Raw genomic sequence first — 25909 nt, 5'->3', positions numbered from 1 at the left:
CATACACATACACACACACACACACACACACACACTATACCAGTGTAGCTCATCCAACACCCTCTATCTTTGATAAAATATGTACATCATTCATTATTTTCTACTAATAATAGGTTAAATCTCATGCAGAAAAACAATCATTTCATTCATTTCAATCTAAAGTTTCTCTTCTGGATAAACACAATCACAAAAAAGAAGGACCCAAACAAAGCACGATTTTTTGAAACATTTGGAAAAATTTAGCCAAGTGTGAGTAAAAGGGATGGAATGTTCAATATTTTTCAGGCAACGCTTGAGCTTATTGTTTTTGTTTCTTTGGGGGATGAAAAATGACTGTGAATTTCCCCCTTTTTAACTCGTCCTTGCTTTGCCATCTCCTTGAGGAATGGCAGGCGGCATTCTCTACTCAATCCCCCAAGGAGTTAAAACTCAAGGCACTGAGCAGGAGGGCTGGTCTATTTAAGCAGCAACAGCACAAACTAAATGCTCACAAAGGCAAAAAGCAATGCCAGTCGACCTTGGAGGGGCAAGGCGAATCACAGAGCAAGTGGGGGAAAAAAAAAAGAAAGAAAGAAAGAGAACAAGCAATGATCCTTAATACAATACTGAAAGTCTGCTGCCTGGTCTGCTTTACAAATGGGCATTGTTGGACGAGAAAGAAGAAATGAGAGATAACTACAGCATGAATTACCAAAGCCTAACCACAGCAGCGAGTACTGCTGGCTGCCCACACCACACAGGCACGCCTTCTTCACTGGGCATATTTGTTTATTAAGAAGATGGTAGGGTCTGGCAAATGCAGCTCCAAATAATATCATCCATGCACTTAAGGTGGTGACTCCAGAAACAACCCCCCCCACCAATTTAATTGACAAATTGGAGCAGTGATTTCACACCTGAGAGTCTGTCATGTCTTAACTGCAGGATAAAGTTCAGGGTTGGCACTGCCCACTGCTTAGTTACGTGGGCCCCTAATGATCATTTAAGCACACGCTCACTCACAAAGCCTAAAGTATTTAACCAATTCAAGTCCAATTATTATCAGTTACATTCCATGCCTTTGCAAGAACCCAGGCCTCCTGACGGCGACTCACACAGAAAAACAGAGCGTCCCAAAGTGAAGACCATCATTGGAAAGCTAATTCAGCCTCTGGCATCCTAGTCACCCTCAATATAAAATAAAGTACGCAAGGCAACTAAAACATATAAAGACACCCAACAAACTCAAAGAGACTTTGGTAGGTACCCCCATGCCTTCCCACATCCTCCTTTCATTCCATACTTAGCGATTAAAACTTTGAGTCACCCCCATCCTGGTGTGTCCTCTCCAGGGGGAAAAACCCTTCGAGAGCCACAAACAAAGAACAGCTCACCAAAAAAGTCCCTGAAATTATATTCTTGTGCCTGATAATCACCGTTGTGATCTCCTTTCTAAAATCCCTGTCCATCTGCAAAGGACTTCCACAGATATAGGGAACATTAATGCTTCCAAATAACAAAGGAACTCGAGTCAAACTATTATCACTCCTTAAACAGAAAGCTACAATTCCGGGTTTGCTGCTTTCTTCTTCTATCTTCCTCTGCCTCATTAACTCCATTGGTATGTTACCAATTTCAAAGAAGCAGGAAGAGGTGATAGGGGTGAGGGTTAAATAGTAATTCACATGCCTGTCTGCTTCCCATCCCGAGTGCAGAACGATACCACGCTGATTACCAGACCGTGGCTTGAGCCATACCTTGGTTTGGAGATAATGAGGATAGTAGTAAGTGTACTGGGGGTACATTTGTGGCTGATCCAGGCGTTTGCCCATGTAGCTGGAATCTTTATCTCCAAGGCAGGGAACTGGATGACAGGGTATAGTGCCCCAGGCCGAGAGCTTCCTCTTAAACCACTATTCCTGACAGTCCGATGACTGATGAGGCTTCGGAGACTCCACCACTTCACCACTTGCTAGTTCCAACACGGCAAGAATATCAAAACAAAACAAAACAAAACAAAAACACACACCAAAAAAAAAAAAAAAAAAGGTTGGGGAGTGAGATCAGCAGGGGGATAAAAAAAAAAACCCGGACAGCCTCTTCAGATCTCGCCTGGCTTCTCCCAGCTGCTGGGGTCCACTCGGGATGAGGCAGTTTGTTCTCTAAGCAGGCTGTCTGTAGTGATGTCAATTGCCAGCGTTTGTAAAAGGAAAAAAAAAAATCAAAGTCCTTTTAGCACAACTCCGAATCCTTGTAGATCAGCTTCCTGTCTCCTGTTTGTCTCATTCCCCCACCTTAAAGAAAAAGGAAAAAAAAAGAGAGAGAGAGAAAGAAAGAAAAAGAAAGAAGGGAAAGAAAAAAAAGAAAAAGAAAGAAAAAGAAAAGGGAAAAAAGAAAAAAAAAAAGAAAACCTTGCACAGCTTAGTTGCTGCTGTCTCCCTCCCAGAGTGACATGGTGTTCGGGGCTTGTCCTGTCCTTTCATTCACTTCCCCTCCTTCCAGCCAGTGGGTGGAACCGAGAGAGCCTCTCCAGGGAGCAGCGTACGCAGTCCAGAAGGCTGCAGTATTTCCTCCAAGAAAAAAAAAAAAAAGGCTGCTTCAACCCCTGCTGCCAGCAAAGTTGCGATTCCCTCTGCTGGCTATCTGGAATAGCAGAGCAGTTTTTGCAGCTAAGCTGCCGCCACCGCTGGAACTGAACCTGGAGAACTCAAACGCAGGCGGTGGATTATTTCTTATCCCTCCCTCCATCTACCCCACGCGAGAGAGCTGCCTTCTTTTCTGTTCTTGCCAAGTTCTGAGGTAAGCCACACCGCTGAACAAAACATAGAAGAGCACGGGATGGGAGGAGAGGATGAGGGAGGAAGGAGGAGAAAGGCAAAGCAAGACCAGTAATAATAATACGAAGGCAGAGGTCCTAACCTTGCTAGTTGAATGGAAATAAAGTGTGTTTGGGGTGATTTCGAAACCGGTTCACACACATGAAAGCCAGATAAATCCAGGACCTCGATGAGAAACTGACCTTTCACTTCCTGAAGACAAGGAGGATGCTACCTATGGAGGAAATTTTAGGGTCTACTCCAGGGCTGTTACTAACAAGCCACACATTGTACAAGTAGATGGACCAACTTATAATATCAGAAATAATCATTCTTATGTTTACATCCATTTAAAAAAAAAACACGAAAGGAAGTGATCTCCTAAGTTTATCAGCTTCTTTATAAATAAAATCAGCATTTCTCCCATTGCCTCTTGCTTTATGAATTTTCTTGATTCATGGATGCTTTAATCACTTTACTGATATCATCACAAGGGAAAAAAAAACACAAAAATCATAATTACTTGGCAGAGTTTTTTTTCCCCACCAATAATAATGTTCTGACATGTCTATCAGCTGCTACATTATAATACAAATTGTTTCGGAGAAAATATATTTCCTTAAAGGGTCCCTTTTCAAGGCGGTGGTGAGGCTAAAATTAGACGTGCCAGCTGTGTTTTGCTGGGAATGCTCACGCATGCCCAAAGCGTGGGCAGACCAATACTCTGCCTCTCCACTTTGTCAAGTTGGCTCTGTTCTCCTGAGTTCAGAATCGCCTTTTCAGATAAAAGGTTCCTGGTACAAATCCAGCTTCCTGGCCCAAAACACAGAATTGGGGCTCCATGCACACATGGTGTCCGTCCATGTACAAGCCCCATCACCCCTGAAGCAGCTGGCTTCCACTCAGGGAAACTGGTTTCTGGAAGCTGCATGAGAGCCTGTGTGTTCCTTGAAGAAAGATGAGGATGGTGGGTCATAATTGTGCTTTTCTTTTTTTTTTTTTGGTACCAGGGATATTGAACCCACAGGCATTGAGCCACGGATCCACATCTCCAGCCCATTTTTAATATTTTATCTAGAAACAGGGTCTCACTAAGTTGCTTAGGGCCTCACTATATTGCTGAGGCTGGCTTTGAATTCATGATCCTCCTGCATCAGCCTCCTGAGCCACTGGGATTACAGACATGTGCCACCTCACCCAGCCAATAATTTTGCTTTATTTTGTCAAGAATAATAATCCAAAGGAAGGAAGGAAGGAGAGTGAAAGGCAGACTTTAGGAACCCTGACAACACTGTCATTGAATCAGCTGTGCAATTTTTTTAATGTGTTATTCTGGACCTCAGTTGTCTCACCTATAAAATGGAAATGCTATCAACTTTCCCAGCTAACAGTAATAAACTGATATTAAATACCACATTGATTTTAAAAATTCTTCTGTGGCATCATATTGCTCAGACCATGAAGTACTGACTCTTTGGAACTGTTTTCAAGACACCTGATGACCTGGCCCTTGCTTCCTGCTTCATCTCAAACCTTGAATTTGGCCTCACACATTCTGCACTGGAGTTGCCTGTAATCCCAGGGGCTCAGGAGGCTGATGCAGGAGGATCACAGGTTCAAAGCCAGCCTCAGCAATTTAGTGAGACCCTAAGCAACTTAGTGAGACCCTGACTTTAAATAAAATATTAGAAAAGGGCTGGAGATGTGGATTAGTGGTTAAGTGCCTGTGGGTTCAATCCCTGATACTGAAATCCTGTGGCCTTCCCTCTGCCTCTCCCCCCCCCCCTCAGCCCATCCTCCTGGTCTTAGCATGTGCACCCCTTCTTGGAGTAGTTTTCTCTACACCCTTGCTTTCCCCACATGCATTATAGTTGTCTTAACAAAATGCTTATTCTGATTGCTTGCTTCTTCCCTGATGTTATAAACTCTGGGACAGGCAGGCGTTACATCATTCTTGTTCATCATCCTATCTCCAAAAAACCAGCATGGAATCGGGCACAAAATGGATGTTCAGTAAATGTTTGAAAGGCACAATATTTTATACGTGATATATAATTTTAACGGAACTCATCTCTTCTTCAGTACATTTTGTTCTTTGCCACGGATCAGAAGCTGACATGGGTATAAAGAATATAGAGACACCTGGACCAGAACTAGGTCTTTCCTTCACAAGGTGTTTATTCTAGTGAGTGAACAAAGGAATAAGCAAACAAATATATAGTATGAGATCAGGAGATAGCCAATACTGTAAGAAAACACAAAGCAGAGAAAAGAGAAACAGTATCTCATGGATTCTACTTTTTAAAGTACAGTCAGAAAGATGATTTCCCTACAAGAGTCTTAAACTTAAAAGGAGGGTATGAACTGTTCCCTGAGTTTTGGGTGCTGTTGATGTGTTCAGTACCTGCCTGGGCTCTAGTACTGCCTCTGCTGCATCCATCCACCTCCATTTCTTGATCATCAAATGTCATTGTTCGTTCTACCGGGCTAGTATAAGAATCAGCCAAGATAATCACAGGAAGCACTTATTTATATACTTTTAACATGCTGGATCAATATACGCTAGTCAGAGGGAAAAACCAATATAGAAAGGCTGCAAAGGAAATGTACCCTCTGAATGGGATAGGGATGGCATTGGGGCTAGAATGACGGGAATGAGCAGTGATGACCATAAAGTGAGGCTGGAGAGATGCCCTTGGGCCAGATCACACTGGTCTTGGTAGAATTTGGTATGGCAAGCAAAACTGCTGGCAGTTTGCATTAGAGTAAGGACTCCATCCAAATAGTCTGGATCCGGGCATGTTCAACTCCAGAATACTGTCATCCTAAATGACCTATTAAGGTCTTCCCAATCCCAACACCTGTAAGACCAGCATCCAGGACTGATTTTGCAAATCCTGGCACTATGGAAAAAGGATGTCCTTGTTCTTAATTAATAACTGTCCTAGATCTTCCCTGAAAAAGTAAAAAAAAAAAAAAAAAACACTGTATTATTGACAAATAAAAGGCCAAGTAAATAACTCCTCTGCCAAAGCTGTAGCCCACTTATATGTAAAGTTCCCAGCAGGTATTGATGCTATCAACAATTTCTACACAAATTGCCACTTTGCAAAACCCTATTCTATTTCATTGGATTATTGTAATGGTCTGGCATCAATTGTCATTAGCTTAAGACAGTCATTGTGCATTTAAAGCGTTTCTTAAGTAATGCAAAGTGGGTTTACACTTGTGAGAATTATAAAAGCTGTGTTCTTATTTATTTTTTATTTCTTTTCCCCTTAGAGACACTAGTAGCCATGGCAATCCAGGAGGCAAGATACTGATGTCAGAAATAGTTTTTATATCATTTCTGCTCTGTTGGAGCAGTAGCGCTTTCCATTTAAATGATCAAGTTAAGGTAGGAGGTAACTGGTTTAAGGCACTCTCTAAATCAGAAGCCAGCTGTGTCCCATTTGCCAACTCACCAACAAATTCCCTACAAATGCAAGAGCAGCAAAGGGCATCAAAGGGCCTGGACATTCACAGACTCAACATGATGCACAGATCGGGCCTCTTTGACTGACAGGGTCGAGATGATGCCTCAGACACACCATCAGTTGTTGGGAAGGGATGATACTGCAATAAAGGTCAGATGGGAAGAGACAGAGACACTCTTCTGGTTTGCCTTTTGTCTTACCCACAGAAAGGATAGCTGAGTTTTCTTTGTGGGTATTTATTTATTTACAAAGCAAAATAAATGAGCAGCAAATGAGCAGGAAAATACTCTAATTCTACTACTGCATCTTGGAAAGCAAGTATACTAGTCTATCACTAAGAATATTCATGACCTTGAATATATTTTCTTTTAATCTTGGCATTTCCCCCCTTCTTTATTCAAACGGGAGAAATCCCTTTTTAACACAGCTGCTGGTAGAGGGATGGTAAACATCAAGGTTGCTCAAAAAAACAAACAAACAACAACAACAAAAAAGACAAGATGGTTGATTGCAAAATCCAACTTAAAGTAGTATTAGAACTTTCTTTCTCCTACTGAACATTTAACAATGATTTAGGGAAATACGCTAGACAAATAAGGAGAAATAGACAACTACCGATTTAAGCATACCTGTTCCAAACTGAAGCTATAATTGAACATAAAAATATTGATATAAACACAATAAAATTAGCCTTGGAAGATAATTTTAAGTAACACGACAAAATTATAACTGATGATAGTTCAAGATGGTTAATCTGGTAGAAAAGCCAGACTTCAAAATAATGAATATCATTCACTTCTCAAGCACCTACTATATGTCTAAATAGTAGGAGACATCAATCTGAATATTATCTCCCTATTCTCAAATATGCTTAACAACTCTAAATTTTCCAAACTTCAGCCTATCATGAATGACTTCAATGTTTCTTTCAGGTCTGAGCACCGATTTGTAACAATAGTTCTTAACTAGTTTTCTTTATATCCACTCAATGTTTGCCCGAAATACATACTTATAGTTTTATGTAATAATCTACACGAAAGCTCATGATTACTTTGTTATCTTTTTACAAATTTTAAATCCTCTATCCTCTCAGGCTCTACATATTTTTCATGGCACTTAATCCTGAGGGTGGACACAGTAGTTCTCCTTTCATACTAGGAATATCCAGATTTACGCTTGCTTCTCTACTCCACTGAGGGTGAGCACAGTCCTGTGAACTGCTATTGTCAATAAAACACGAAGCAGCCGTGATACATGTTAGCTTCAGGGCAGGGACACTTTCCTTTCAATACATTTATAAGAATCAGCTGCAGCTAGGCACAGTGGCGCATGCCTATAATCCCAGCAGTTTAGGAGGCTGAGGCAGGAGGACTGTGAGTTCAAAACCCGCCTCAGCAGAAGCACAGTCCTAAGCAACTCAGCCATACCCTGTCTCTAAGTAAAATACAAAATCGGGCTGGGGATGTGGCTCAGTGGTCTACTGCCCTGAATTCAATCCCTGGTTCCACCCCGCAAACCCCCTCCCCCAACGCACACACACAAAAAGATTCAGCTGCTGAGGGCTACTGAGGTTGAATTCTTCTCTGGTGGAAGCATGTGCTATACAATGAGAACAAAGTACCTGGAAAAGCTGAGAACAATTACTTTGGGTAGGTGCCTGGACTAGCCTCTGACCATTCACAAAACAAAACAAAACAAAACAAAACAAAAAAAAAAAAAAACTTTGCTTATGTTCTACTAGTGACACCTGGTGATTGTTAAAACAGAATGTCCTACCCTAGCACAACTAATACAGCATCACTTGCAAATTGTGTACATAATTGTTGGTTTTCATATTTGAATATCTTTCTTATTAATACCTAAGTTTCACAGGGCAGGGAATTTATCATATTCACATATATCCCAACATATAGAATAATCCTTGGAATTTAATACATACTAAATAAATCAATGAATGGTTCCATCTATGATTACCTCACTCATCTACTGTTGGTTATTGTACATTACTTTGTGAATTTAAGGAAGGGAAAATCAAGCAAGTACCAAAAGATATTTTTAAAATCTTTTCATATAGGACAACCACTACTATACTGATCATTTGAAGGGAGAAAGGCTTACCATATGGATTATTGAAAATGGGTTAATGAGATTGAGAAAAGAAGAATGTGGAAGAGTGGTATGGATGGAAAGTTTGTGTCCCCCCAAATTCATGTGTTAAAATCCTCTCTACTGTGAAGGGTTAGGAGGTGGGATCTTTAGGAGATAGTTCATGAAGGTGGAGCCTACAAGAATAGGACCAGTACCCCTATGAGAAGAAACATTAGATGTGATTTTCTGTCCACCATGTGAAGATATAATGATAAAACTTCCCTGTGCAAACAAGGAAGCATGCCCTTTCCCAGACACCACGATTGCTAACCTCTTGATCTATACTCCTCAGCCTCTAGAAATGTAAGAAGTATTTGTTTGTTACTTAATCCACCCAGTCTTTAGAATTTGTTGTAGCAGCTCAAAGTGACTGAGACAAGGAAGAAATGAATTAACAGAGAGATGGTCTACTGCATATGTGATACTGTACAAGAGACTTACAAATGCTCCCTCTGTTAAAACTCAAAATCATTTGGGAAGTAATTATGATTGTTCATGCTTTACAGTTGGAAAAACTGAGATGGAGAGAATTTACCCAAGCCAAGCTTGCTCACGTACAATATGGTAGAAGAATACTCCTGATTCATGTCTGTATGGGGTTCAAACCCAGCTTTCTCCTCAGTATCATTTGATGGAAATCTTAAAAGCTTTGTTTCCAAGTTGGCTGAGAAAACCTTTGTGTTCAGACTGGGGAACTCACAGAATAACTAAATAACTCAGTTCAGTCTTCATAGCGAGAGAACTGGAAGGAAAGAGAGCTTGGCCTTCCACCAGAGTGTCCATCTTGTTTGGATGACAGATAAGATGGTTCATTGTCACATCCTGGCCAAATTATAGTACCAAGTTTTTTGATCACACAGAAATCTAGATGTTGCTGTGAGGTCAGTTTCTGGTTTTGAGTAACATTAAAATTGGTACACTCTGAGTGAAGCAAATTACACTTCATAACACAAATAACTCCCATTCAATCAGTATAAGGCGTTAAAACTAAAGACTGAGATACCCTGAAAAGGAAGCAATTCTGCATTTTTACTGCTTCTAAACTCACGACTCAATGTCATCTCTCCCCTATGTCTCCAGACTGCTAACTTACCTGACTGCTGGGTTCAGACTAAAAGTCACCTTGCTAATTACACTAATTCTTCCCCCTGCCTTCTCTCTTTCTCCAGACACAGGTTCTGTTTCTTTGGAGAACCCCCCAAAATTAAAGGAAATAATGGAAGCTAAAAAGACCAATATATAAAAGTAGACACTTTTATATATTCTTAATGTCATTTATAATAACTTTAACAGGTTAATAAAATGTATAACTTCAAATTTTTAATTCTTTTTACCCAGTAAGTTGAAGAAACTAAAACAAATCATTCAGAAAAGCATTATAAAAGTAAGCAATTGGAAAAGATCTGAATGTCTAGCACACTGGTTAAATAAAGCACAGTATAGATTCTGATTCAGCCACTAAAATGATACTTAGGAAACAGTTTAACAATGTGAGAAAATGCTTTGGCTGAGTAACTAATGGAAACTATCAGAATACAATATTAAATATGTAGTAGGTTTTCAACCATGAAATATAAACACAAAGATAAGAGAATAGTAGAACTACATCAAAATAATAACAGTGAAGATTTTTCTCTTTGGTTGGGGTAATTGGTCATTTAACTTTTTTATTTGGGTAAATTTGTTCTAACTTATCTAAAAGTGAGAATATATGAAATTATTTAAAATAAACTTTTTTGAAAAGAAAATTTTAGGTAAGTATATTCCAAAAGTATAGTTTTTATTATTAGCAAAGAGGAAACTTTTAAAAGTCCAGAAGTGACAATATCAAAATAAATTACATGTGTCCCATAAGCAAACATTTTCTATCATTATGCCTCCCTACCATATTCCCGTACAAAGAATTCCACTTCTTGCAGCTCATCAAGCCAACCTGCTCTGAGGTTACAGATAGGTTCCAGTGGTAGTTCTCACAAGCACATTTACTGTCCTGACCTGTGCCAAGTAGTGGACCAGCACATTGGAGAACACACAACAAAAACCTTAAAGCAGGGGAAAATGTGTAGCTGCTTTGCCACAGGGAAACATATTTTTCTAAAAGGAATATCATCACTTTTTATTGACCTTCCAGATTCTAGTTGCCAATAGCTAAGCAAGTTGGGTCGATATGGCTAGATTTAATTTGGTTGGGCTGACTCTTTCTCCTAGCGGGGGGCGGGGAAACAGATTGCCAGAAGTCCAGGCCAAAAGCCTACTAAATAGAATTCCCAGATAAAATACAGCATATCAACTTAATTTTAATTTCAGAAAATAGCTAAATATTTCTAACATAACTATAGCCCAAATATTAGATGGTAAGTCTCATGATACATTTGGACCATTCTTCTAAAAATTACTCATTGCTTGTGTCAGATTCAAACTTAGCTGGATGTTCTGTTTTTATTTCCTAAATCTGGCAACATTGCTCCTAACTGATGCACTGAAATGGTTTATAGGCTTTTCAGAGGACTCAGAAGGATTTGGTAGAGAGTCCAAATTTAATGACAAATGGCAATGGTTAATATTTCAATTATCTTTACACTCAAAGTGGGCAAACCAAACATGTCCCTCAATTAATTCTCTCTTAAGTCTTAACCCACAGTATGTTCCTGATTTGTATCCGCACGATATTCTATACCAGGAGCTCTTTTTTTTTTTTTAATTATAGCTTTAAGCTAGTGTCTTTCTTGAAGAAACTACTTATTTTTCAATTGTTAGTCAACATAATAAGATGCTATCTGCAATGATAGATACCTAGATCTCTATTCCTGATATAAGATGTCAACTTAAGAAAGGTTTCAGTCTTTCTTTAAAGGCTAGAGTCATGAGTCTTATATCAAAATAATGGCAAAACTCACTTAAAAACTAATGACAGATATGCTCATTTAAAAATACCAGAAGAATGAGCATAAGAGAAAAGATCAGGGCAATGTTAACCATGTAGTGTGATCCACAAACAAGTGGCAATCAACAACTTAGTACCCATGGTCATCCAGTATCAAAATCAAGAATAAGTGTCTAGCAACCTCATCGCAATTTTATGTTTCTTGTCTCTAGGTAATAAAGTCTGGATTTCTATTTTGAAAGTCTGCCTTTTGCATTTGGTTTTTCTAATAATTTTATTGTATTTCACAAAAACTATAGGTTGAGGTCAATTGGAACCCCAACCCCCCAAATTAGTCTTTCACCATTAGTTTGAGAAGTACTGATTCAGGAAATACACAATTTTCTGATTTTCCTTCATTTTCATTTGCACACTTCTAGTGCGGAAAAATTGCACTGATTTGCTTTCTGACTGCAATACAAAGAGAAGTAAAATCCACAAGAACTAGGAAGGGAAAACTTCATTCCTTCAAATATTTTTTTTCTTGTTTTCCTGATTCTCTTTTCATTATCAGTGCCTTATCTTGTAACCTGCACCACCTTCCTGAACACAAGGAAGCTACTTAAGAGTATCAAAGCCAGGACATGTCAGGTATCTTGGCTGTGAGGGACAGACATGACAGAGATCTATTCTCCAGTTGGAGCCTCAGTTATCTCAGGTATAAAATGAAGGTTGTATTTAGATTTGAAGGTCATTTTCTGACTTCCATATTTCAGGACACCTTGAAGCACTGGCTAGTAAACCAAGATGAGACTGAATCTTTTGGGCTGCAGGAGAACACTGTCTGGCCCTGGGGACTGATGGTGAGGTTTGCATCAGTAGCATGGGGTCATCACACTTGGGTCAGACTCCTAGATGTTCCCCGCAGCTGTATGCTGGAGCAGTACTCAACTCCAAAAATGTCCCAGAAGTTCTACTTTGCCTTCTTGACATGGCACCTCCATGAATGGCACTAAATCATGGACACACAGTCAGCCTGCCACTTTTGCCAGTGCCTTGAAAACACTTGGCCCCTTAGCGGCCTGCATGCCAGACCTGTGCCACCAGAGGCTTTCAGTGTTCTGAACGTCTGTGCTCATTATGCAGTCAGGAGACATAATTATTCTTTTTTCTTTAAGGAAGTTTATGACCGAAGGTAATGGGGGGAACATAAATGTACTGAATGTTTACCGAGACTCGTAAATGCTAAGAACACAGACAAATAATTGTCACTTAGAGATTTGTTCTTGTAACGTAGAATCTTCGTTTTCAGCAATTTAATGACTAAAGGTTTACCCACCTTGAGGAGAATTATTTAGTAGGAAATAAAACTTAGCACCTATTTCACTCCCTACTCCTACAACTTTCACCCCTTCCAGAAAACCAGCTTTCACATAAAACGTGCAAAAGATGGCTGGTTATATAGGGCTAGTAAAACTAAGAGGCAGTTAGTACAAGTTAAGCCTCTAAATAATAATGCCAAGTTTTTAACATTTGTAGAGCTCTGGATTAACATTAACTCACATGTGTTCTGTTTTCCCCTGTGAAAGATAAACTTTGGTACTTATAAATGACCAAGAAGGAAACAAAAATGAAGAGGTGAAGAAATCTGTATAGGCTGATTCATCAAAAAGGGGCAACGCTAGGGCCACAAGTCACCATGTATGTTCACACCTCTCACAAGTGAACTCTAACGAATACGGCCAGGCTAGGCCATTGGTTGGATTGAGCTCATCTTGGGAGGTTTTCTGGGATGGTTTGTCACTATGTGGTGGATAAACTAGTGGAAAACCCCTGAGACTTGGAGATTCTAGATCTTCACTGCCATAGACTCAGGTAAATGGTAGTACTATAGGGGAGGGAGGGATTCAGAGGCCTAATGTATACGTGTCCTCGTGTGGCTTCTTCCCTCCCAAAGTAGACAATTGCATTAAATTTGACAGTTAACCTTGTCTCACCCCATGCAGGTCCGGCTCTTCTAGCAGATTCCTCTGCATTCTTCCTCTTTGTAAGCAAAGAAAGTTCCAAGTGAACCACCCTAACAAAGGAAGTTTTTTTTTTTTTCCTTTTAATGCTGAGTAAGATTTCTTACCAGCTCATGTCTTTTCCTTCCTCTCTACGCACCGTGGGAAGGAGAAGTGAGAGCCTTTCAGGATTAGCCACATGGCATCAAATAGCTGCTTATAGGAAGAGTAGAGAAAAGACTCCTTGGTGCTGTCCTTTGGGGAGTAGCGAGTGAGAACCCCAGGAAACCACGTTTCCAAAAGGCAGCAATTGGAAAAGGAGACATCTGGCACAAAGATACCTCTTTGTTATTCCTCCCTCAAGCTAGAAATGATGAGTTCCCAGTTCAAAAATTGACTAAGAAGAATCTGCTGGGGAAAAGGATCATCAGATATTTACTGAGGGCAAGTGGTCAGTATCTTAGCTTTTGTTTTTTTTTTTTTTTTTTTTTTTTTTTTTTTTAAAGAGAGAGTGAGCGAGAGAGAGGGAGAGAGTGAGAGAATTTATATATATATATATATATATATATATATATATATATATATATATATATATATTTTTTTTTTTTTTTTTTTTTTTTGGTTCTCGGCGGACACAACATCTTTGTTTGTATGTGGTGCTGAGGATCGAACCCAGGCCGCACACATGCCAGGCGAGCGCGCTACCGCTTGAGCCACATCCCCAGCCTCAGTATCTTAGCTTTTGTAAGCAAAGAAAGTTCCAAGTGGTCAGTATCTTAGCCAGTCTGCTCAGGTTGATGGATTCCCCCTGACCAGTCTGGCCTGAGATGCCTCATTCTCCTTCTCCCTCTCTCTGACTAGAGTGTGGGGAGCATATGTGAATGTGTGGCCTCACAAAGGTATGAAGACTAAGATAGATTCTTATATTTCCTCACCAAAAGCCACCCTTCCGGGCGAAGGGTATATGTGTTACCAGTGTCAAGGGAACAGGCAGGGCCTCCCTGTAATAACCTGGACCTGCAGATTCTATGGAAGTGAGGTACAATTGTCCCAAGGTAGTTATTAAAGGCTTGTGTGATCCCAGCTTCTTTATTTACAATACAAACTCTAAAAATTAGCTGGCTTCTTTGGGTAAAGAAATAATAATTGTGTCAAGGCCCTTAGAGAAACTGCACAGTGTTGTTCCATAAGCTCATAATGGAAAGATCTATCCACTATGACCAGGGATAAATGTATTTGACTCAATATGTTTGGTTGGGGAAATCTCTTTGTGTCACTTCCAGTATAACCAATTGTCCATTATGCCATGTCTTTTCTAAGAGTAGCTGATGTGGAAATATTTAACTTCCCTATCCATAAACATTTCTTTCCTCCTAGGCCAGAAAGGGCTGAGGCTCTCAAGGCCTTTATGTGGTTTTTTTTTTGTTGTTGTTGTTTCTTTGTTTTGTTTTGTTTTCCAGGGAAGGGATATGATTTTTATACCAGGTCCAGTTTTCCTTTAGTATTTTTTTTTAAATTAAGTGTCTGCCTTTTAAATATCTCCTGAAGCTAAGACACTGACCACTTGCCCTCAGTAAATATCTGATGATCCTTTTCCCCCAGCAGATGGGAAGGGCCTCCAGATATGCCCCTGGCCTAATTTCAATTTGGGTAATTGCATTCTGTCAACTTGAAATTTCCCCACTAGCTTCATCTGCTTGGGATCTGATGCCTCCCTCTCAGAGCTGGATTGCCTGGCATGCCATTGGAGATGGGAACAGCTGGCACATTCCACTCCAGACGTGGATGCATTTCAGTGGCAGGTGCAAAGGTTTTCTTCTGCGGAATACAAATTCAAACCTAGACATAAGCTTTATGGGCAGTCTTCATTTTTTTGCAATGAACATAAGTAACCAGAAAACCAAAAAATATCAAAGTATCCAAAGCATACGTATGATTTGGGAGGAAAGTTACACTTTTCTCTAAAGCCAGTTTATTGTGTGGTCCGTTTTTGTACTCCATGAATCTTAAAATGCCTCTTGATTTGAATTTCAAGAATATGGATAAATAATTCACATGAAGCATGCAATCATCACCCTTCTGAATGAAAGAAACACACACAAAGATATAGATCGATGTGTGTGTGTGCATGTGCATGCACGTGTGTGCATCTCTGTCCCCCAATTCTTACCTCCTCTGAGAGTTTTCCTCAGTTTGGAATAAGAGCAGCTTCCCATGAAATCTTATTATGCATCCTGTACACACCTCCATGAGAGTAGGTAATGAATTTAATTGAAATAAGCTTATCTCCTATAGCAAACTGGAATCTTATAAGGGATCTTAACCATGACAATTTTCCCACCATCTGGAATATAATAGGTTCTCATAAGTACATTAAAATATAGACTACATATTCAATTTGTCCCGAGCTCCAACTCCTAAAACACTATTTCTAAGGCTTGACATCACCAGGAACTTTGATGATCCCTATCACATCCTCTCAGCCATCTCAGCTCCAGGAAACAGTTCCATGCGAGCAGAGGCTCACCTAACACATAGTGTGCCACCTCAAGCATACGCCACATATTTCATTCTCCCAGAGGTATCTTCCAAGAGTGCTAGACACCTGTGTGAGTTTGGCCTGAAAGTTCAGGGCAATTGTGTGAAGGTGACACAAAATACTAAAGGTTAAGAGAAGGTAAAAGTGCTCTTGCATCCGGCCCATATGCAAACAGTTCTGAAAGTCTTCTGTACCTTCTCAGATGGTCTCAGTGATGCTGACACAATTGACCAACCCTAGTGTTTTGTCTTGTTTTGTATTCTGCTACAAACTTTTAAGTAATGACCTTAACATTGCACACGGTATTGGATTTTCCTCCTTCCACCTTCCCCACTTCCTCACTTATATTTCAGAGAAATATGTACTAAGCAATCTATCTGCATCCAAATTCTACACCCAAGTTCTTGTCTCTGACTCTGATTATCAAATAATGCAAACTTTAACAACTTACGATATAACCACACTGGCCATAACACAGCCGGATCATGACACTTGTTCCTCCAACATTCCATTTTCTTTCCTCTCATACAGCAGACAGACAAGACCCCAAGAGAGCTCCGAGATATAATAGACTGTTGGATCATATGTTATGTTTATGCGAGGATATAGGGAAGAGAAATAAAACTATCCCTTGATGTGTGTTCCAAAATGTTAAATATATTAACTCTAAGTATTCCATCATACCAATGATTCTAAAATCATTCCCAGTCTCAAAACTACTTGAAACATCCAGATTCTGCCTCCCGTTGGCTTCTGCAGGTCATCCTAAATTAGCTTAGAGGCCCAGAGACCCTGCAGGACTCAAGCTGACTTAAATTCTAATTTGTCCTGTGCAGCAATATTGGTGCAGTCATCTGCAGGCTTAGGTCTCATGCTCCCTTGGTGTTTGGGGTAGAAAAAACAAACATGCAGAACAACCCATCACTGCCATCACCGTTCCGTGTCCATCATCACTAGGTAGTGGCTGAACTTAAGCAGAGGACCTCATATGAAAACCAGAGTTCATTATTTTATTCTACACAGTCTGTGGAAGTATGGGCCTGGGCCACAGAAGAGGGCCACCCCACCTCTGAGTTAACAATATCATTCTTACTAGAAAGGTGGCCCTTTTGGAGACTATAAAGAATTCTCACCATTTTTTTTAGAGTAGTGATTTTTAAACATATTTTTTTTTTATTTTTAGTTCTGATTTTTGGGGGTTTTTTTTGGGGGGGTGGGGGTAGTAGGGTTTGAATTCAGGGTTGCTTAATCATTGAGCCAGATCCCTAACCTTTTTATTTATTTTATTTTGAGACAGGGTCTTGCTAAATGTCTTAGGGCCTCCCCAAATTGCTGAGGCTGGCTTTGAAATCATGATCCTCCTGCCTCAGCCTCCCAAGCCACTGGGATTGCATGTGTGTGCCACTATGCCTGGCTGGACATGCAGTTTTGATGAAGTATTCACATCAAGGCTAATGTCTGACAAAGGTAAGACTTGAGTAGACAAGGTACACTGAGAGTCCCCGTGGGTCTTGGTTTCATGAAAATTATTTGAAGTTTTCAATGTTGTATTAGAGAAGGCCTGTGGGGCACCTGGTTCATGTTTCTTTGATTTTTGTTTTTTTGAAAAATTCATAACTTTCACCTGCCAATAGAAGTTCCACTTTTTCACTATAAGGTGTTAAAATGTAAAATGGCATAAAAACAAACACAAAATTCATACATCTAATCCTATTTGATCCTATCATCTAGAAGTAACTGCTATTAATATTTGGTCTATTTCTGACTTTTCCCCTATGAATACATCTCTCTTTTCACATAGGTCAAATCTGCATGAAACCTTCATATTTTTGTGCAATACTTTCTCCTGACAATATTTGTAAAAATTTTCTTTGAAAGCACCGGTTAAAAAATATCTGATATGTAATGGTAATACTTTATGATTTTCTACTGATAGATGCACAGGTTTTTTATGGGTTTTATTACAAATAAAACAACTTACATCATTTTATGTAAGAATATAGAAATACATATTTGTATGGGTCTTGTGGGTTTTCCCCTTGTATCTGGATTCTAAAAGTCCTTTCTGAAGCAACAGACCATCAGTAAATGAGCCAGGACCTTCACCTAACCATGACAAGAAACCTCCTTATGTTGACACGCACCCCACAATGGTTAGCCAAACTCTCCTAATCCATCAACGTTATAGTTTAGATGTAAAGTATCTCTCAAAATCTCATGTGTATGACAATACAAGATGGTTTAGGGGTGAAATGATTGAGTTATGAGAGCCTTCAGCCAATCAGAAAATTAATCCCCTGATAGGAATTAACTGAGAGGTAACTGAAGGCAGGTAGAGTGTGGCTAGAAGAGGCAGGTCACTGGGGCATGTCTTGGAGGTTACATACTTGGTCCTTGACATGTAGAGTCTCTTTCTGCTTCTCTGTGGTCATGACCTGACTTGCTTTCCTCCACCACATACTTTTGCCATGATGGTCTGTCTCTGTTGGAGTTCCAGGGAATGGAGCTGGCCTTCTATGGACAGAGACTCTGAAACCACGAGCCTCAATATGAACTTTTCCTCCTCTAATTATTTTTGTCAGGTCTTCTGGTCACAACAGTAGAAAAACTGACTAAAACAATCAACATCCAGAAGAATCTGCCTTATCGATTCTGTCTCTGTTAAAAATATGAAACACCTTTACTAAAAACCCCTTCCCAGCTGACTTCTCATATTTCATTGGACAGAATTTGTCGCCTGCTATTGCCTAAATAATTTACTGATGAGATGAAATCATCATAACTGGCTTAGAGTACACAAGACCTACCACTTTCTGAGCCTGAGAGAAAAATCTCTTTTTTTCTTTTCTCTCTCTTTCTTTCTTTCTTTCTTTCTTTCTTTCTTTCTTTCTCTCTCTCTCTCTCTCCCCCCCTCTCTTTCTTTCTTCCTTCCTTCCTTCCTTCCTTCCTTTCTTTCTTTCTTTCTTTTCTAGAGAAAACTGCTACACATGACTGTGTACTATATAAAAAATTTGGAGCCCTACAAGAAAAAAAAAAGGGGAATCAAAGGTAATTAATTTGGCTAAAAAACATAATTGTCTTCAAAATTAATTTATTTTGTTATCCTTCCTGCTATTTTATCACACTCTTTTCCCTGATAACATTCTATTTCCTTTCTCGATTTACCAGCAACACCTCCCCCTTATTTTTTAAATCAAATTTTTGCTGGTCATTCATGAATCTCCAAGAAGTATAGTTAGCTTTCCAATGATAACGACTCTAAGGTCTTATTTATCCTGGATGACATCTCTTTCTAAATAGGAGTTGTAGAAGACATAAACATCTTCAAGCTCTACATGTTATGTTTGGACATTCAATGTTCCACAAAAAGCTCAAGGTTTTGAAGCATGGTCCCCAATAGAGCAAGGTTCAGAAGTAAGGTTTTTAGGCAATGATTTGATCATGGGAGCAGTCACCTCATCAGTGGATTAATCCATTTGATTGATTAATAATTTGAATGAACTATTGAGTGGTAACTAAAGACAGGTGGGACATGACTGGAGGAAGTAGGTCACTGGGGACATGCCCTTGGATTACATCTTGACCTTGGCTTCTTGTCATCTCTGCCCACCCCACTCCACCTCCCTCCCTCCCCCCCCCTCTTTCTCTCTCCCTCCCTCCCTCCCTCCCTCCCTCTGCTTTTTGGTTGCCATTGATGGGGACATACAGATGTGAGTAGTGGGAACATGAGGTTAAAGGAATAATTCCACAAAATAGACCTACTATGCCTCCCCACACACATGTTTTTTTTTTTCCAGGAAACACCTGCAGCCCTGCCTGGTTTAATAGGAGAGGATATGTCATATTTTTCAGCAAACTATCTGTTATCTGAAGAGAAAATACAGGCCCAAAATAACACCAATAAGAAAAACCCAAATTACTTTGAAGGGGAAGATCTTGTGACCCTTTTCACAGACCAGTCAGGGAGATCAGGATAATTCCTCCTAACCATAAAGCCTCTAAGAATGTATGGTTCAGAATCCAATTAGAATCGGTCAGTATGAGCCAAAGTTGTCATAGCAGTGGGGACTTGAAAATCTGATGCCATCCTGCTGTCAAAAGTCAAGAGGTAGACATGGGTGGGGCTCTCTAGAAACTTCTCTGAAATCCCCACTAAAACTGAGGAGAGACATGCTGTCTGTCCCTCTCCTCTCTGAGCAGACACACTCTCTCCCTGGAGGGTGTCCACTTTCCCTTTTCCTATCATTTCAATAAACGCATGCTTGTCACTCTGAACAACACATCTGAAATCTTTCTGACTTGATGGCAAGGATGGGAATTGGAAGTGGGGGTCAGTGAGGGTGGTGTCTTCATGCTCCTTCAGTTTCTCAGAAGGCCCCAGCCCTGCATACTATCAGATCCCCTCCTACATCATGGGAGTTCTCTTTCTTCTCACGTAAATAAATCTTACGAAGTTCACTCTTCCCTTTTGTTCTTGTCTGTGGATTTTAGACTTCAAATTTGCAAGACAAGAACCCAGAAGGAAATTGGTGAGGCCTGAACAAATCCCATCTGTCAACAGAACCAGGGAATTTAGTTTCATCTCAAAATTCTGGAACAAAAATGAGCTGAGCAACTTTCTTCCAATATACCCTTCCACCAAGACATTCTGTCTCACCTCAGACCTAGAGTGATACAGTCAGGTGACCATGGACTGAGACCTTAGAAACAGACCAAAATAAAATTTTCCTCCTCCAAGTCGTTCTTATCAGGTATTTTGGTCACAACAATGAAAAGCCTGACTAACACATTATACAAATAAGAGGGGGAATGGTGGCATGGCAGGCAATGAGATAGCAAAACCACAAGGATTTGCTATCTCCTTTTCATCTCTATCACTTCCCCTCCCGATTATTATGCCCCCTAGCTGGTGCTCCGGGAGGACAGTATTCTGTCACTTTGGAGTCTTTACCCTTTATTTCCTTCTGTCTGCACCAACTTTTCTTCAGATAATCATGACTTAATTCCCCCCATCTTATAGATCTCCATTCATATTCAAGAGGTCTCCCTGTTCATGTCATATAACACAGCATGTCCACTTCATTCTTTGTCCTATTACCCTACCATATGCATACTTTATGGCACTTACAAATATGTGGCATGATAGACATTTGTTAGTCAACCCTTTTTCTAAACAGATAATAAATTCCATGAGAATAATGTTCATACTTTTTTCATGGTTCCTCTGAACTTTTAACAGTAGCTGATGTATCATGGGCATCCCATAAATATGTGCAGGATGAATTGATGGATGGATGGATATCTCAACAATGGGAAATGAAGATGGTAATCTTCCTCTTGCTTAACCTGCATCACAACAGAAGTCAAGTAGGACCTAACCTGTGTGAGCATCTCTCTCTATGGTAGTCACCAATTCCCATGGTGAGAATAGTAAGTCAATATTTTTCTTTCTTTCAACTAATTTCCACTAGGCAAGACCTTCATTTTCCAGGATGAGCTGTGCCTGTTGACAGGTGAATAGCATCTATGGTTCTAATAAGAAATAACAGGTAAGTGCCAATTTAAAGTAGTGAATGAGACATACCACACAAATGTAATACTAATTAATGAAATGTGCTTCAATTCTGATTAGAATTTATGTTGCATGCCAGAAACAATCCCCAAAACACATCTCAAAGCCACAAGGAAATAAGAAAACAAAATTATCTAACAGTAAGTTAAGAATGCTTAGTATTTTAGTAAGCTTTGGGATTTCCATCCAATATTGTACCAAGCACGCACACACGTGTCTCAGACACTTCCAGTCCAGGCAAATGCTGATTTGAATGCTTGGACCTAATTACCAACAGGAAAATTATGAAGAAGTCTCCACACATAAGATTGAGAGGAAGGCAACCAGGCCACAGTGACAGGCAGGCATAGGGGGTGCTTATCTGAGGTATAAAAAGAAGAGATTCCAGAAGAAATTAGTAACTCCCACTGTCTGTGTAAGGATGTGGTGCTGGGCTCCTGTCTAGATTCTGTAAGTACTTCTGGGGAGACCACAAAAATACAAGTGACCATGAGAATTGCCTGTCCATAAATGTGCTAGGTGAGGAAAGCCTCATCAGCATAAGAAACGATCCCTTGAGAATCAGAGCACAGGTGCCTGGCCAAGGGCAAAGCTTTGGCCACCTAACTCTTGGGCTCCTTACCAAACTCAGAGAATAAGCTCTTTGGCAAATCTCCCCAGTTAATAAGCTCTCTGAAACAGCAAGATAAAAAGCACAGCAAACCCAAAGAGAGCTCTTCTCTGAAAGACTGCAGGCTGCCATCCAGTCTCGACAGAACCCACTCTAATGCTTACTTATGACAACAGGGTAATGCATGTGATTTGTGAAGTGCTGGACTTTTGTTTTAAAGATTATATTCTTAATTACTATTTAAGGATGTAGAATATCCTTATGTCATGGTATATACTATACTAAGTGCAAGTGTATATATTAGTAGGTGGCATAGGATTATAACTACAAAACACTTTATACACCTAAACACACACACACACTCAAATCCATGCAAAACACTACATGGATATACTCCCTTACTATAACAATACCAAAAACTGAATTTATTTTTATTCTTCTTGTGAATCCATATGTTGTATAAGAAAATATTTAAATGGACTTTTTTCAGGATATATCCAGAATCCATACAATCCACCATTACTTCCACCTGGTCTGACCCTCCATCAGCATTCCCCTAGAAGCCATATTAACCTACTACAAATATGTGGCATGATATGTGTTTGTTAGTCAATCCTCTCCTAAACAGATAATAAATTCCATGAGACTAATGTTCATATTTTGTTCATTGTTCCTCTGAACCTTTATCAGTAGCTGATGTATCAAAGGCATACCATAAATATGTGCAGGATGAACTAATGGATGGATGGATATCTCAACAATGGGAAATGAAGATGGTAATCTTCCTCCTGCATCACAACAAAAGTCAAGTAGGACCTAACCTGTACAAGCACCTCTATGATAGTCACCAATTCGCATGGTAAGATCAGCTTCCAGACTTGCCCAGCCTCAGCCCCATAGTCTATTCTCTGTATAGATGTGAAAATGACCTTTTAAATATTAAATCAAATTCCTCTGTTCAAAATTCCCCAGTGGCTGCACAGCACACTCATTTCATAACCTTCCCTATTACTTGTCACACTTTATCTCCTGTTACTATCCTTGTCCTGACTCTTGTCCAACCACACTGGCTTCTTTAGCTGGACCCGAGACTTGCCAAACATGCTTTCCCCTTTGCACAGACTGATCCTTCTGGCTAGAACAGTCTTCCTTTAAATAGCAACATCTTCAAGTTTTTTGAACTTGAAGCTACTTGAACTGAGATACATCCCCAGCCCTTTTTATTTTTATTCTTTTGAGACAAGGTCTCCTTAAGTTACACAGGCTGGCCTTGAACTTGCAATCCCCCTGCTTCTGTCTCCCAGATCTCTGGAATTATAGGCATGCACCATGGCCCCTTCAAGTTTTTAATGTGAAATGTCACCTTCAGCAAACACTTCTGAAACAATCCAGCCATACCTCCAACATATCCCTTTCTCCATTCACAGGCTCCAACAGTCTCCAGTTCTTTCCAGAGCCATGGTGCAGAGTTGTAGGGGTAAGATGGACATAAAATAAAATGTGAAAGTACTCCCTGAATTTGTGTGTACTGTGAATACCTCAGTTTGTTTTTCTCAAGAGTTGTTATCACCTAGCATGTCATATTGTTTGTTACTATTATCTATCTCCCCCGATGAGACTGTCAGCTCACCAAGGGTAGAAATGTCTATTGCATATTTACTGCTATAGCCCCAGTTCTTAGAACAATACCTAGTACATAGTATATACTAAAAAATGAATGATTCACCAAATAAAAACAAATGATTTTTATTCTCTTCTGTAACTTATCCCTATTTTTCCTTTACTTTTAAAGCCAGAAAGATGTATAAAAAGGAAAAAAAAATGTATGAGAGTGCTCATTTCCTTGTTCTTATTCTTAGCCTGGGAAATAAACTAAATTTCTTCTGTATTCAAAGTAAAGAACAACTAAAGATGAACATCTGTTTAAACTATTGTTGAATAAAATGCCAATAAAACATATCTAAGCTCTGCAGTTATTTCCATGGGTTTTCCCCACTCCCACTGACTTTGGTATAGTTTCTGATCAATCAGGATAGTGGGAGATGACCCACTTTCATAACATCTGAAGCTATTCAATTTTTCTATGATACAATTCCATCATGGGCCAAGTAGAATGGTCCAGCAGAGAGATGCTCTCACTTTCTCTCAAAAGGTTATCCTTTTGGCTTTCTTTTGAGATAGTGTTTCCTAGACAGGTGAAAAATTGAAGCTTATCTCTAAGGGCAAAGCTATGTGATGAAAACTTTTTCTCCCTTACCAATCCTCCCACTCTTGAGCAAGGGGGAAACAATTCCAAGGCTTAGACTTTCAGTTCTAAAAACTGTTAGTGATTGCACATGAACTTGAACCCTAGCTTTAAATCTGCATCGAAAGTGTTTTCTGATCAGCTTAGGTATAAACCAATTGAAAATTTTGGATAACTTGCAAAAGATGCCAGAGCAGGCTCTCTGATGGTGGCATGGAAAACCAAACCCACAAACAAAAGCAATAAATGAGATTCGTTTTTGTGGCAGCTCTGAGCTTTATTTAACAACGCAGCAATTTCCTCTGTTATAAATAACTCAAAACTGAGCAAAGGCATACCAACCATAAAGGCGAAAATGAATCTGGTCAACAGAGATTTGGGACCTACCTTTAATCCTTTAATAATGGTCTAAAAAATAATTTATCTCTAGATGTTATTTTGTATCTGGTAATTCAACCAAAGACATCATTTTATCCTCAGCAGGGGCAGTAATTTTTAAGCTAGCCTCTGTGGATAGCTTTGTGTAATTTATATAGTTTTTAATTTTGGTAATAGCAACTAGCTGGCTAAGGCAATAAGCACTTTTTAACATAGAATAAATAAAGAAATCTCTCATATTTCAATTAACTAACTGAACTAAAGCATAACGAGGGTGGCTATTTCATTTCATTTGGCTGTTGCTCAGAGAGTGTTCATTAAAAATATTGCACTGTTAATATTTATAAGGTTCACTCTAATATAATTCATATTATAATGTTCACACTAATACTGGAAAATGAGGAAACACCAATCTGTAATAGAGTAAGCCAATATGCCAACTCAAAGTCTTGGTTTTATCAAATCAATGGCATTGTCTTTGGCTTTCTACTACTTGAAATGTGCCAGGGAAGTAATGGGTAATCTTTGAAAATTGTGTGGCATACAACAGCATGTGTAATTGGTCCATTTATTGAAAAGTCTCTTAAAATTATCAATAGTCTTTGTTTTTATGTTTTATATCAAGAATTAAAACATATGTGAACAAGAAAACATCGTAATTAATATCAGATGTATACCATTGTAGAAAATTGTAAGAGTTACTGATAAACTATTGACAGGTGTAATTAATATAATCTCTGCTTAGAATAGAGCACATAATGATTCTATATGAAAATACCATATAGATGTACTGGAGCAAATATAAGTTTCAGGAAGTATATGCATATTGTTTTAAGAATCTCTGTGTGACATAGAAAGAATATGTAATTCTTACAAACATTTGTGTGCACTATAGTATTTCAAAATAATTGTCATTTTATTTTTTTAACATGTTTTTAAATTGTAGACGAACACAATACCTTTATTTTATTTATTTATTTATTTTTATGTGATGCTGAGGATCGAACCCAGTGCCTCTCACATGTGAGGCGAGTGCTGTACCGCTGAGCCACATCCCCAGCCCAGTAATGATCATTTTAAATAACCCAGTTTAGAACTCATTTCAAAGAGATTAATTCATGATTTAAAATTGTATACTTCTTAATAAAAAAACTTCTTCCAACTTGTTGTTTGGCCATCAATATTCATGAATCTCCAAATAACATGCATGCCTTTCTCCTACATTTTGACATGTCTGCCAAGTGATTTGTCACTGTGGGTGATAGGAAAGCACTGTATTA

The 25909-nt window shown here is 39.3% G+C and overlaps 1 protein-coding gene and 1 long non-coding RNA gene across 13 annotated transcripts in view; one reads left to right on the top strand and one right to left on the bottom strand.

The window, feature by feature from the left end:
* Positions 1–25909, bottom strand: part of Rbms3 (RNA binding motif single stranded interacting protein 3) — a 1321467-nt gene that overhangs the window by 671475 nt on the left and 624083 nt on the right. For 2 of the 11 annotated variants that reach the window (XM_046436912.2, XM_058576564.1), the window contains exon 1: positions 1737–2615. The exons of 5 other annotated variants lie outside the window; for them this stretch is intronic. In XM_046436912.2, coding sequence (XP_046292868.1) covers positions 1737–1811 — 75 coding nt within the window. In that variant the 5' untranslated portion in view covers positions 1812–2615. Of the gene's footprint in view, positions 1–1736; positions 2623–25909 lie in introns of those variants that run through there. 4 more of the 11 variants (XM_046436918.2, XM_046436913.2, XM_046436910.2 and 1 more) reach the window with 4 other exon arrangements.
* Positions 2468–25783, top strand: LOC124087812 (uncharacterized). 2 transcript variants are annotated; one of them, XR_009226030.1, is made up of 5 exons: positions 2468–2778; positions 17122–17291; positions 21064–21254; positions 22697–22865; positions 23434–25783. It is a non-coding gene; the product is annotated as an uncharacterized LOC124087812 (long non-coding RNA). The 2 variants fall into 2 exon arrangements; XR_006850200.2 differs by lacking the exons at positions 17122–17291; positions 21064–21254 and adding an exon at positions 21296–21373 and having other exon boundaries at positions 2502–2778.

This window comes from Marmota monax, unplaced genomic scaffold (genome assembly GCF_021218885.2).
Source record: "Marmota monax isolate L192 unplaced genomic scaffold, Marmota_monax_Labrador192_F-V1.1 WCK01_AAM20220418_F8-fsc00021, whole genome shotgun sequence".
NCBI lineage: Eukaryota > Metazoa > Chordata > Mammalia > Rodentia > Sciuridae > Marmota > Marmota monax.
This window is presented reverse-complemented; position numbering and strand designations above follow the sequence as displayed.